Source organism: Tachypleus tridentatus, chromosome 4, assembly GCF_004210375.1.
Source record: "Tachypleus tridentatus isolate NWPU-2018 chromosome 4, ASM421037v1, whole genome shotgun sequence".
Lineage (NCBI taxonomy): Eukaryota > Metazoa > Arthropoda > Merostomata > Xiphosura > Limulidae > Tachypleus > Tachypleus tridentatus.
This window is the reverse complement of record NC_134828.1, coordinates 88,183,887-88,197,034: the sequence shown is the minus strand read 5'-3', so window position 1 is coordinate 88,197,034 and position 13,148 is coordinate 88,183,887. Positions and strand designations below refer to the sequence as shown.

Here is a 13,148-nt window from a genome sequence, read left to right as displayed (position 1 = left end):
CCCAGGATCAGTAATATCACTGGGCTTCCCCTTCATTATATTTGTTAACCTTTGCTGATTTTCGATAAAAGAATTTAGGTGACAAATTTTACGAACCCATGAAAAAGTAGTAACCATTTTAACTTATTAAATAGTGCATTTCTAATGAGCTTTGTAATATCCCATTACCAGGCCCCTCAACAGTCCCCATTGTTAGCCCTTAACGTATCACTGAGACAGCTAATGAGCCTTAGAAATACAAAAGCTATGACTGTGCAACAGTTAACAGTAACATGAGAGTACAACTTTGTAAAACAAAGCCTGAGCCAGCAGCATGGAAATGCCAGCAAATTCTCATCAGCCTGTGAGATCATATATGTTTGTTGAATATTCAGATCCTGAAAACTATACAGCTGTTAAAGCCAAGTGATGACAAACCATAAAAGCCATAACAATGCTGCATTTGGATGGACACCGCTAATAACTACTTAGGAACTTTGGAAAAGCAATTATACTTTTAATCTGTTGTAACTTACATCTACATAACATTATTTTATGATATATGATAAAAGATATTAAATATTTTAAACAACCATCACTTCTGTAAAGAATAATAAAGAAAGTAGTTGAGTAAAATTTGGAACTCTAGACATATAGATACGAAACAAACATCTGATAATACAGCAATTAAGATTAATAATCAAAAGACTAATATATTACTATATTACTTAAAATTATTATTGAATGACACCTTATAATCTGATCATAATTACGATGAATGATCACATTAAAAATAAAAATATCAAAACAAAGAAAAAGACATTTATTTTGAAAAACAACAAAGCTTTAATAGTTCTTGTGCATTTTAAATACAGAATCAAATGGAAAATTTTTCCATGCACACATTTAACAGAGTTAATTCTCAGTGTGAAAACTATCACAAAATAACACCTATTTACACAACTATAGCTACAATGGAAGAAATAAAGCAAGCTCAGATGGATAATTCTTGGAAGTCATGAAAATTATCAAAATTAAAATAATCAATGTCCAATAGGTTTCTAATGAAAATTATTTAGTTTACATTCAAATCATGGTACTGTAACATTCTTTAGAAATGAAACAAGTTATTTACAATAATTATTTACAACTTAAATTCATTGCATGAAATGGTTTTTCCAAACTTCAATGACCCCCTCATCTTATCACACATTATTACTATGTAGTAGCAAAAACTAAAAATTAATAAGGTAACTTTTTTTTTTTTTTTTTATGAAACTGTTTCTTAATGGAATCTCATAATTCAAAATAGGTTCTCTATATGCACACAAAAAAGTTACAAGTATATTACACAATGTTGTATCAGTTTTTTACATAATCTACTACAAAATAAAAAATAAACACTGCTCATGCTTTTAATTATAGTCTAGAACTTTTCCACTTCTAATTTAACTCCAACTTGCCAGGCTATTAGTTGTTAAAAATAACATTATTGTAGCTGAGAAAGAAAAATATGACTTATTTCTAACCTAGTAAATTCTATATATTTAATGTTTTACTAACTTTACATATAAAATTTAACAAGTATTCTTGTTTTTAATACTGAAATGTAACAACAGGCCTTTAAAAAAACATCCCTAAAGAAACAATTAGTACTTATTATGCAAACATTAAAATTTCAAATTAATAACACCACATACTACCACATAAAATCAAACATTTTTTTATATATATCACACCCAAAATGTTCCAAAAATGCTTAATAAAAAATAACTTAAATTTTCTTGAAAAATATTAGGAATAAGCCAACTATTTACATATAAGCAACAAACACTGTCTATGTGAATTTTTTTTCTTCTAAAACTGCAAGATTGTGGGTAAAATGTTTAGATAAACAGAAATATGAAAAAAAGTATATATAGTCCATTAGGAGAAAACCAGGGAATGTTTACAAATTACCTAGAATAATTTATCAGTTCTATTTTTACTGGCATGTGTTATATACACAATGACACAAGTTCATGTCCATGTGTGTACATATATATTTTGCATACATTTCAGACACAACTAATATAGAAAAATTCTTATGTTACTTTAACATTTGAAGCCTGTAAAACATTAATGCTTTTATTAGTTGAAAAGTCTTTTGGGTTACAATATATTACATGTAAAAATAATGCTACAGACATTAAAGTTTACAAATACAAAAAGTAAAAATATATCTATGATTTTAAAATCTGATCAACTATATACAACTTTATTTCTGCAAAACATATTAAATTAACAAAATAAAAAACATATGCACTAATACATAAATCGACTTTTCTAACAAAAAATAATTAAACAGTAAACTCCTGTTAGCCTGCAACATAAACAGCATATATGTGTACTGAAATATTTTCTATAATTGAATAATTCTGTGTAAATATTATGTAGAAGAAACAAATAAACCAAACACGTCCCTAAACAAGAGTAATCACAGATAAGTAAACTCCTGTTAGCCTGCAACATAAACAGCATATATGTGTACTGAAATATTTTCTATAATTGAATAATTCTGTGTAAATATTATGTAAAAGAAACAAATAAACCAAACATGTCCCTAAACAAGAGTAATCACAGATAATTTCCTCCTAAGAAAATAAATGTATAGTTCCATGAATATTAAATACAACATATGGAGTGAAAAAATTATCCTTATTTAGAATGTTATTTTGTAATAAGAAAACAACCACTTATTTTCACCATTCTAAATATTAACAGGCCTGATAGGTGTTATGCAAAGTGCTTGTTATTTCCAATTCCTGTGATCATAGTAGAATTCTATTCTTTGACTTTTGCTTTTCTTTACATATTTATCTAGAATGAAATTATCACATCATTAATTAGTTATGAAATAATGTATATGCTTCAACAAAAATGTGTGAAAAATAATTGAAAAACAAATTCAAGTTAAATATGTGGAACAATGTCACAAAATTGTTACTTTGATACTTTTAGTAAGAAAACACATGTAAACAAAACAGTAAAACATCAAGAGATTTATGGTAAGAGATGTTCACATAATAAAAAAGGAAGAAGTTAAACAAATTTAAAGATCTAAAACCATCATGACCTTAATTCATTGCCAAAACAAGAGATAAAACTAATTAAAGAATTATTGGACAACAGTTTTCAGCTGAAAACAAACATTACATAAACATTAAACCATTTCCAACGACTTATTTTGCACACAAATTATGTTAACTGCATTTAGTATCATTCCAATGAATCCTTTTTCACATTTTTAGTTTTACTTGTGCAAGTTTCAATTTAAAGTACTAAAAATAGGTTAAAATTGTCAATTCTTATGTTGTGATAATAAATGTCAGGAAATTCTTATAATACTACACTAGTACAATGTTTTTATCTTAAGAGTACACAATCTAAATATATACACTAGCTATTACCTGCAAAACATTTGCAATAGTTTTGTTTAATTTTCTTATTTTTATGTATCTCATTTAAGTTGCATTTTCTTACAGGCATTGTGTGTTAGATTGATGAATATTGGTCTATTTGAAAACATTTTATGTATTCAGACAAAGAAACTCCCATAGACGTAACTATTTAATAAAAGTAAATGAAAAGTAAACAATGAAGTATAGTAATGGTATTTATAGCAGTGTACATAGTAGGAAATAGTTGAGAGTTCACTGTCTCAGTTTTACAAGTTGAAACAAAGGAAGTCACAAAAAGAAACAATAAAACCCATAGTAAAGAAAAAAAATAACTAAAATGTGTTTATAAAGGTCTGAATGCATGTTTACAGTGATAAGCATGATTGTAAATGAACTGCACACACACACACACACACTTATATATAAACTGTATTTAGTACAATGTTAAGTTTTTTTTTTTTTACAGGAAATTACAAATGGGCTGTGTTGTTTGTGTGAAGTATTTTGCCAAGAAAAAAAGTTGAAATTGAAGCTAGCCCTCATGTGATGATAACATTGTCATCATTTACCATACTGGTTACATTAAAAGTTTAAGCAATAAAACAGGTAAAATTATTCTGAATGGAAAAGACAACATGTAATCTTGACTCCTCAGATAGAGACGTTTCTAATTATGAAACTTACAGTATTTAATCAAGATATTTGTGACAAAAAATGCAACCACAGTATACACATGTAGATAACAGCCAAAGATCAGTCACTCTCTCTCTCTCTCTCGAACAATTGATTGTAATAAAATACATCAAAATGCTTATTATCAAGAATACATTGCAAGAAAGTTATATTTTGCTTTTCTTAATATTTCATACTGTATCAACATTAATTTTCCAATATTCATATGTGGTGAACAGTCAGTCAGTTAGTTAGAACAAAACTTAAGAACAAAAGCATTTCTTCTTGTGAAGGAATTTCAATAAGTAAATAGGACATCCTTCATCAGCTGATTTAAAGAAATAATTAGAAGATAAGGGCATGAACAGAAAAAAAACTTAAAAATTTAAGAATAGTTTAAGTATATATTTGTTACTGTTTGTATTTTGTTTGTTTCTTCATGTTAATATTATATACATGCAAAAATTAATTTGAATATCCTTCCTTTGATACTTCTTATAAAATGAAAACTCTTAAGAAGCACTGGCTTCAGTAGTAGCCATTTCTGGTGCCAAATAAAATGATAAAGAATGGTGTAGCATCCAACAAAAACAAACCCACAGTTACTTAGTGAACCTCAGTACTCTGCTGTGCTTGCTGCACCAATTACAGTTCTGCCAACAATGCATTAAAGTCAGTCAATTTTACTTAAAAATAAATGCAATTTTCCTTATTGAAATAACACAAGGAATGACAAAATATTTAGAAGTTTCAAATGTCTGTTTTCAAATACATAAATATGATTTTTCATCTGAAAATTAAATAATCTTTCATAGTTACACTTTTTTACCCCTAATGATATTCTGTAAAGCCACAGGCATCATGCAGCTCAGAAAACAAAAATAAGTTATGCACCTTTTACTTTTTACATAATTTATTTTCCACTGTTATATTTCTTAACTTATTGTTATCCAATACAGACAATTATTCTGAATGTATTTAATAAACTTATTTTTTTGTACCAATCTGCAGCCTACTGGTGTAATCCCATTGTGTAAATCAATTTTTAGTATCAGTTAACCTCAATGTCACAAATTCAGAATTATCTGAATGCATTTCACTCAATATAAATTACAAAACATCACTCCAGTAGTCCTGAAAGCTTCCATTTTTAGTTTTTTTTCTAACTATATTAAAAGCATTTTTATCTCGTGACAAAAAATCAGTTATGTACTGTCCAATTAAATCTTTCTTTATGATTTACTACTTACACTATCAGTGTGAGTAAGTCCACCTTGAGGAGGAAAATCCTCTAGATGAATGTGGTCGTACATCTTTTGTTTATTAACTGGAGGACCTAAACCAATACCAGATCAAGTTGTTACTAAATTTGAACTATTTATACCATGAAAATGAAATACTTGTTTATTTTGTATAAATAGCTCAACTTCCCTTACTAAGCCAACTAAGTATGAACTAAGCTGTTGTCTTTAATATGAAGCTTACTGCTACTTAAGTATTATGATCATTGCATTTTGAAAATACCCTTGAAAGCTTCTAATTATATAATTACCCATTATTTAAGCTTCTTATATAAACAGTAAAATATGGACAAAATGTTCAATATCTAATCACTAAATGCATAATAGAACCAGCACTACAAGTCTACAAACACAACCAGGTTTTGAATCCCATTAAAATATGTAATTGTGCACATTCTGAACATAAAAGAAATGCATTCTAAGTATAAACATTTCAAAACAATGTTTTCTAACGATTCTGGTCAAAGGAACAGCCATAGCTATAATTTTGTCTCCTAGCAATTTTCACTGTCTCAAACAATTAGCATATTTTAAATTTTGCACTTTGGAAGTTAATGTACAAAAATTATTTTGCACTCATAACTTAAAAAGAGACCTCCAGTGACTGAGATTATTATATTTCAGTATTTGTGGTTTGGCATAATTTGGTCATAAACTAATGGACAAATTCTCTTAAGTTTCAGTAATTCAGCATCCTTCCTACACAAAACAGTAAGTAGATCTTAAACATTCTAATGATTCCATTCCAAATTTAGTGCAGCATCCTCTTCAGGCTAATTATTATACCTTGTTTTTTGTTATACTAGAATCATCTATTGACTGTGTAACTACGTTAATATTGATGTTTAAGTTAAATGTATATTTAGATATGTGCATAGCTTATGCTGTTAAATCTGTATTGTTAAATTCCTGCCCGTTCCTTAAAACTAGAAAATTCTTGAGTGTGAGAATCAACAATACATGTGTGCATGTAGACACTGCAGTATTGTCTATATTGTTGACTAAGCTGAAATTGAGAATGTTCTCTCACACCTATAAATATAATCAGCATGATTCTCCAAGAGACAGTATATATTACTTGTTTGCTACAGTTGATATACTATAAAACTTGAAAACTATGATGTGATTAACACTTATTAATTGGGAACTTCATATATTTGACCAGAAACGATTCCAAACATTACAAACCATTTAACTTCAGTGGATTCACATCAGACATTAGTACGTTTACAAAAATATCACAACTTCAGTAGTGGAATAACTTGACATGTCAATGGAGAAAAAGGAAGAATACAGAGCTAGCTAACTAGTTCCATGTTAAGTGAATTGCAACTACATAAACTCAAAATTAATTTGCTCATCATGAACTCTCAATAATATACAATTTCATTCCAGATAGAAAATTCAATAATGTATGTAAATTTGTAAAACTTTTGTACACAGATCATCACTTGTAATAGCTGTTACTACAAATTGTGTTATTATTTGTGTATTAAATTATATAATTGTATTAAAAAAGAAAACTATCTTGTTGGCAAGTATCAAATTTAATAAGTATCAGCATTTATTTAACTTCTAAATTATCATTTAAGTCAGTTTCAGGCTCTTTGAAATTATAACATTGCTTATTAAATTAGAAGCTCATTTGAGATAAATTGCAATGTGTAACTACTATGACAAGAAAATTTATATTTATTCATGTTAAATTTAAATATGTAAGACTAAGAATACTTTAATACTAAATAATAAATACACAAGCTGAAAATTTTACCAATTCATAAAGGTTACAGCAAAAGTAACTGCATTAGTTACAAGGTTATTTACATAAATGAAGAAAAACAAGGAAATAGAAGAAACAAAAACTAATCTGGGAAGAATGAAATGACATTCTGAAATGTTATTTATTTTGTACACAAGTCTGCTTGAACTTACCAATAACACTTAGAAACACTGGTAAGAAGATCAAACTATGAAGGGTGCCAAATGCAATAATGCCTGCATACATTCTAAAATAGAACACTTGAAAGATTCTTGACTTTGCAAAGGCTAGAACCAGGATTCCACAGTCAGTAAGAGTAATGCCTGATAAGATCTGAAATCACGAAAAAAATTACTTGTAAATTTACTGATGTATTACACAAGTTCTTAGATTATCCAATATAAAATAATATTTAAAATAGCTGAAGCATTAGAAAAATTCAGCTTATCTACATAACCCAAAAATTTAATTACTGCAAAAACATACTTTAGTCATAAATAGCAATATTAAATTTAGTGTCAGGTTAATGTGTTCAGAATACTAAATAAATTTATATAAAGCTACTAAAGGTGATAATATTTAAAATTGTAATACATCAAGATTTAAGTGTTTATCCACATCAAGAAACTATTAGAGTACTTCTAACAACACAAAACATCTTTATAATTTTCAGTCTTATCAGCATTTGCTGATAACATTACATGACTGTTCAACAACTTTTTTCACAATAAACAGAAAGTTTCTATTTACAGAGCTTCCAATGCGTTCTAGGGCATCCTGTGCTCGTTTGGTGCGTGTATCAGCAGGGCTAATAGCAAATAGCCGAGTAAGATGACAACAGAATTCCACAGAAATACCAACTGCCTGTGTAAGTGAAGACAAAACATTTACTTTTATATACTTAAATACATTCTCATTCTTAACTTACAAAATTTTGACTAGTTTGATTTTAATATCTTGACAAAAACTTCAAAATGAAAAAAAAAAGATATTTAGTATTTTACTTGTATATACATAATGTATTAAAAAAATAACTGAAAATATAATAAGGAAAATGTGTCTTTACAGTTTCAAATTTGTAAAAAGAATAGATTTTGGTTTACTTAATACATTAGTAGCCTTGATGAAGTGAATTTCACTTACAACAACTAAGTTGACTAAAGAGACAGCATTAAGAGAAATATTCCACCAGTACATCATCCCCATCAGGTTAATAATGATCATCAGAATGGTAATCACAATGATGGCTGATGAGAAGAAGTCCAAGCCAAGCAACAGAAAAGTAACAACAAATATGGCAGCCAGTGAGAAGCCTAAGCTCTTCAATGTATCAGGCCACATGGTAAGGTATTGTTCGTAAAACACATGGACAATACTAGAGAACAAAAAACATCAAGATAAATTAACATAATACTTGATAACTTGGACCATTTCAAGTAGCTATTACTACAAGCCTTTACATTCTGTGTTTTAAAAATAACTGTCAGATTTTGTTCATAAATAAACAAAGTGATTTTAACAGACTTTTTCTTTTCATCATTACCGATTCATTTTTAAACTTGTGCAGCTAAATTTATCTTTGTGTTTTGGTCTATGATTCTAATTAGAAAAAAGTCAAACTAAACAAATTACCTGTAGGGAAACACACGAACAGTTGAATTCATTGGGTCAATTCTGATCTGTTCTGTCAGTTTCTCCGAGATATAACGAGATAACTCCAGAGCTTTATAGAAGTCCTTGGAAGTCCTAAGGATGGTGTGGTAGGTCATATAATGGGTGGCTTGAGAAACAAAAGGGGGCTAAATATCAATAAAACTTCAAAAGGCATCTTTAATGGACTGCATTTGTCTATAAAGTATTGAGCTGGTAACACAGAGTTTCACCTGATGAATATCTTTGCTAGCTGCTCAAAACACATTTAAAAAAACTTTAGATAGATGCAGTCCATTAACAATGCTTTTCATATGTTTTCCTCTATTTAATTCTTCTCCCAATCTAAAATATGTAGCTCAAATCATGCAAGAAAAATAGAAGAAAATCAAATTTTAAGTTATTAATTTTTTTATACTGAAATAGCATTTACTTATACATCATGTAATGTAATAAAAATATTTCATAATTCTTAACCATAACCTACAAATTTTTCATGCATGCTTGGCTGAAACTTTAGAAATTAACAAGAGGAAACCTGAAATTAGATCTCAAGTTGGTCAAGAGATTGAACTAGGAGCTAAAATTTTGTACTTGGAAAAGAACTAGGCTGCTATGCAATATTAAAAGTTATTTAGAATTTAAATAAATGTTGTGGCTCTTTTTTCATTCATGGAAACTTGTAGATTACAGGATAGCTTGTACAGCTGAAATCTTACCTCCAACCTTCTCAGAGCTATTGTTGATGGGAACAAACTGAACAGCTGATCCATATTGTGCTTTACCTCTGAAGAAGAATTGAAAACAAACATTTAAAAATAACCACTTCTTCAATCATCTTATACGTATAGGAAATGTTTTCTTCATAGTTAAATATTACTAACAATACTAAAATATTTCAATCTATCAGACAAAACATTTAGCAATAAACTAACATTCACTTAGTAACCATTTCACATGTTCTGAATAACTATTTAAATATTACAAACTAAACTTTCTAATTATACATCAATACGTTAGCAGCCACTAGGTGAAACGATTTCAAGTAGTCATTAAATAATTTGAGTATATTGTTTGTTTGTAAATAAGAACAAAGCTACACAATGAACTATCTGTGCTCTGCCCACCATGGGTATCAAAACCTGGTTCCTAGCATTGTAAGTCCATAGACAATGCTGCATCACTGGAGGGCTTTGAGTAAGTTATTTCATCTTTAAGTCTTATCTTGCAAAGAAAGATTATTAGCTAAGCATATTCTTTTTAACTTTTATTAATAAATATCAGTGACATTATATTAACAATATCTTGTTATGATAGAGGTAGCATGTACATCAGTATCTACGTATGCAACCAAAACTCCTGTACCATCTGCTGAATGGCAACAAACAAAAATCCATATTATTTTCTCAATAAATGATACCACATTTAATATATAAAAACAATGAATAACTTTTCAACAATGAGCTGACTTTGACTACACAGCACAATCCAAACACTTTCTGTGCAGAACATCCTGAAAAAAAATTTTGTTTTAGAAAATGTTTTTTTTCTAAATTTTATTCCAATGAGGCATGAATACTATGATCAGTAATTATTAGCATAAACAAATGCCTCTAGGGGTGTTTCTGCTCATACAAATCAATTGGAAACTATCACTTACGCTTTTGGACAAAATTCATTAGGCAAATCCTGCAAGAAATACTTCAGATAATAGTTAAACTTTGGACCACTAGGGCGTATTTGAGGTTTGGCACAGCTCTCACACTCTAATTCATCTGTAAAAAGATGTAAGATTGAAAATTTTAAACTCTAGTAACTTCAGTAATTATAAAAACTAATACCATAAATGTCCTGCTGAATTCCCAACTAGGCTGTACTCTAAGATAGAGTTAAGCCTATTTGAGTATACTAGCCACAACTCAGAACAAAACATTTGCAGTGGTTTTCATGCCCTTTGCTGGAATTTTTTTATTTCATCATTTTCACAAATGCTATACAAGCTAAACTTTCTTGCAGGTGTTGAGTTAGATCAATAAATCCTGGTCTATATAGAATTATATGTGAAGTTACATTTTCTGATTTCACCACCCTTGAAGGCAGTTCATTACAAAAGCCAACAAATTAATACTGAATGCTGCCAAAATGTGAATTTATGTCCTGTTATCCTACCATTTTCACTTTTAAATCAAAAAGGTTTATGGATTTATATTATCAATACTATTAATAACAACTTCAACCCTTCCACCTCTTCTCCAGAGAAAACAAATCTCAAAGTTTTAATTTCTCCTCATAAGACAATCAGTAGTAGTGGCTCTTTTCTGAGCCTTCTACAACAATTCAATGTTCTTCTTGAGAAAGGGAGTCCAAAATTGCACAAACTCCTCTAAATAGGGCCTTACAAGTGATCTATACAGTGAAACAGTAATATCCCTTTTCTTGGATTCAACATTTCTATAGATGCTACCCAAAATCCTATTAGCCCTGTTGCTTGCTACAATACACTGTTTAGATTAGTTAAGTGATTTGTTTTTACCACAACACCAATATATTTTTCTTCAATTACACTATTTAATGTATTCATATTTAAATTGTAACAATTATTTGAATTGTGAAAACCAATATGTTTCAGCTTACATTCTGGATACATAAACACCATCTGCCATGTATTGGCCCAATGCATTAAATGATCTAAACCTCCATGAAACTCTGCAGCATTTTGTATGCAATTAGTCCCTCCATACATTATTTATTATTACTTTCTACTTTCCAGCCTGTACTCTATTATTGAACTTAATAACATTTCCCACACGTTCACAGATTTAATTTTTTAGCAAGTCTTCTGTGAGGTTCATTATAAAATGCTTTCTGAAGACTGATGTAAACCACCATATTTCATTCATCAACTCTTGCTGCAGCATCCTAGAAGAATGTCAAAAGATTTGTTAAACATTTTCTCTATGAAACCTTACTAACTCTTACAATCTATCAAACCACCTTAAGTGACTCTGTAATGCATTTTTAATCACACTCTCCAAACCCTTTCCAATTACTGATATTAGACTAACTGATTTATTATTGCCTGGACAATGTTTATCACCTCCTTTAAATATTGAACTAACTTCTCATCTTCTAATACTCTTTCACTACTCAATGACCTATAAAAAAATATCAGCTAGCAGTTCACAAACATCTTTAAGTTCTAAAAACAAATATTAAATTTCATTAATGTATGTATGTGCTGTACACATAAATATGCACATAAATCAACAAAATGTCAAAACGTTTAAGAAGCTTTAATCAAAAACTTTATAAACATTTTCAGTAATATCTACATTTTAAACAGTTGAAACAAACAAATGCAGGTGTTATAAATTGCAACTGAAAAAAAATTACCTTATTAATAGAGCTGGGCAATTAGCACAAAGTGCTAATCAATTATTCATAAGATTCATTAATTGATTACATTCAACTAAAAAATCAACCTCACATAAGACAGTTGAAACAATAGAAAATAGTATTAATTGAATTTTACATTGACACTTAAGCTAAACAATCTCAAATCAAACAAAAATAAGAATGGAAAGTGGTTACAACTGAAAATTAATTTTGTTTAAGCATTTTCCTACCATTAATGAATTTAATTTCATTTTAAATTAACTGATTATTTTACACAGCACTAATCAATGCTCATAGGTGATTAATTACATCAATTAATCAAGTTAATTATCTACTTCAACTTGCCAATATCTTAAAAAAAACCAAATTAAAAACTTATATCCAATATTAATTTCAAGAAGCACCTATCAAACAGTTAATCTTACAAAAAACTTTGAGAAATTACCATTGTTAGCAGCATAAGAAGGACAGAAACTTTTATTACGTTGTTCAAAGCAACACTGAAGACTCTTCATATAGTCTAAGTAGTCATCTAACCAACTTGATGGTTCTGCTGCTATGTAAGTTCTGAAGACAAGAGACTAAGTCAATATATTGACAAATACTGAAAATTTTAATTCACAATTGAACCAGAAATACTATACCATAATAAGTCGTACTAGCTTTAGGAGTTTCAAAACTGCTTAGCAGCAGTTTCATGCATTGGTAATATAGCATTTTTTACTAATTTCTTGTTACAAAATATACCTTTTGAGTCCATAAAATTAGCTATAAACAAACTTTCCCTTTTATTCCATACTTATGAAATAAATATAAATTGTGATCACTTAATATGCCACAGTTACCATAAAAACAACAACACACATTGAACCTTTGTTCATTTCAGTTATTATGACAATACAGCTTTCACTCTTTCCATATGGGGTCAATGGACTGCAGTAACACAATAAC

The 13,148-nt window shown here is 28.8% G+C and overlaps 1 protein-coding gene across 3 annotated transcripts in view; it reads right to left on the bottom strand.

The window, feature by feature from the left end:
* Positions 1-801: 801 nt before the first annotated feature.
* The window catches only part of LOC143249646 (NPC intracellular cholesterol transporter 1-like), a 62,957-nt gene continuing 50,610 nt past the window's right edge, over positions 802-13,148 (bottom strand). For all 3 annotated transcript variants that reach the window (XM_076499892.1, XM_076499890.1, XM_076499889.1), the window contains exons 20-28: positions 12,643-12,764; positions 10,462-10,576; positions 9,521-9,588; positions 8,784-8,931; positions 8,295-8,526; positions 7,902-8,015; positions 7,325-7,484; positions 5,342-5,427; positions 802-2,838 (exon numbers count right to left, since the gene is read on the bottom strand). In XM_076499892.1, coding sequence (XP_076356007.1) covers positions 2,827-2,838; positions 5,342-5,427; positions 7,325-7,484; positions 7,902-8,015; positions 8,295-8,526; positions 8,784-8,931; positions 9,521-9,588; positions 10,462-10,576; positions 12,643-12,764 — 1,057 coding nt within the window. In that variant the 3' untranslated portion in view covers positions 802-2,826. The remainder of the gene's footprint in view (positions 2,839-5,341; positions 5,428-7,324; positions 7,485-7,901; positions 8,016-8,294; positions 8,527-8,783; positions 8,932-9,520; positions 9,589-10,461; positions 10,577-12,642; positions 12,765-13,148) is intronic.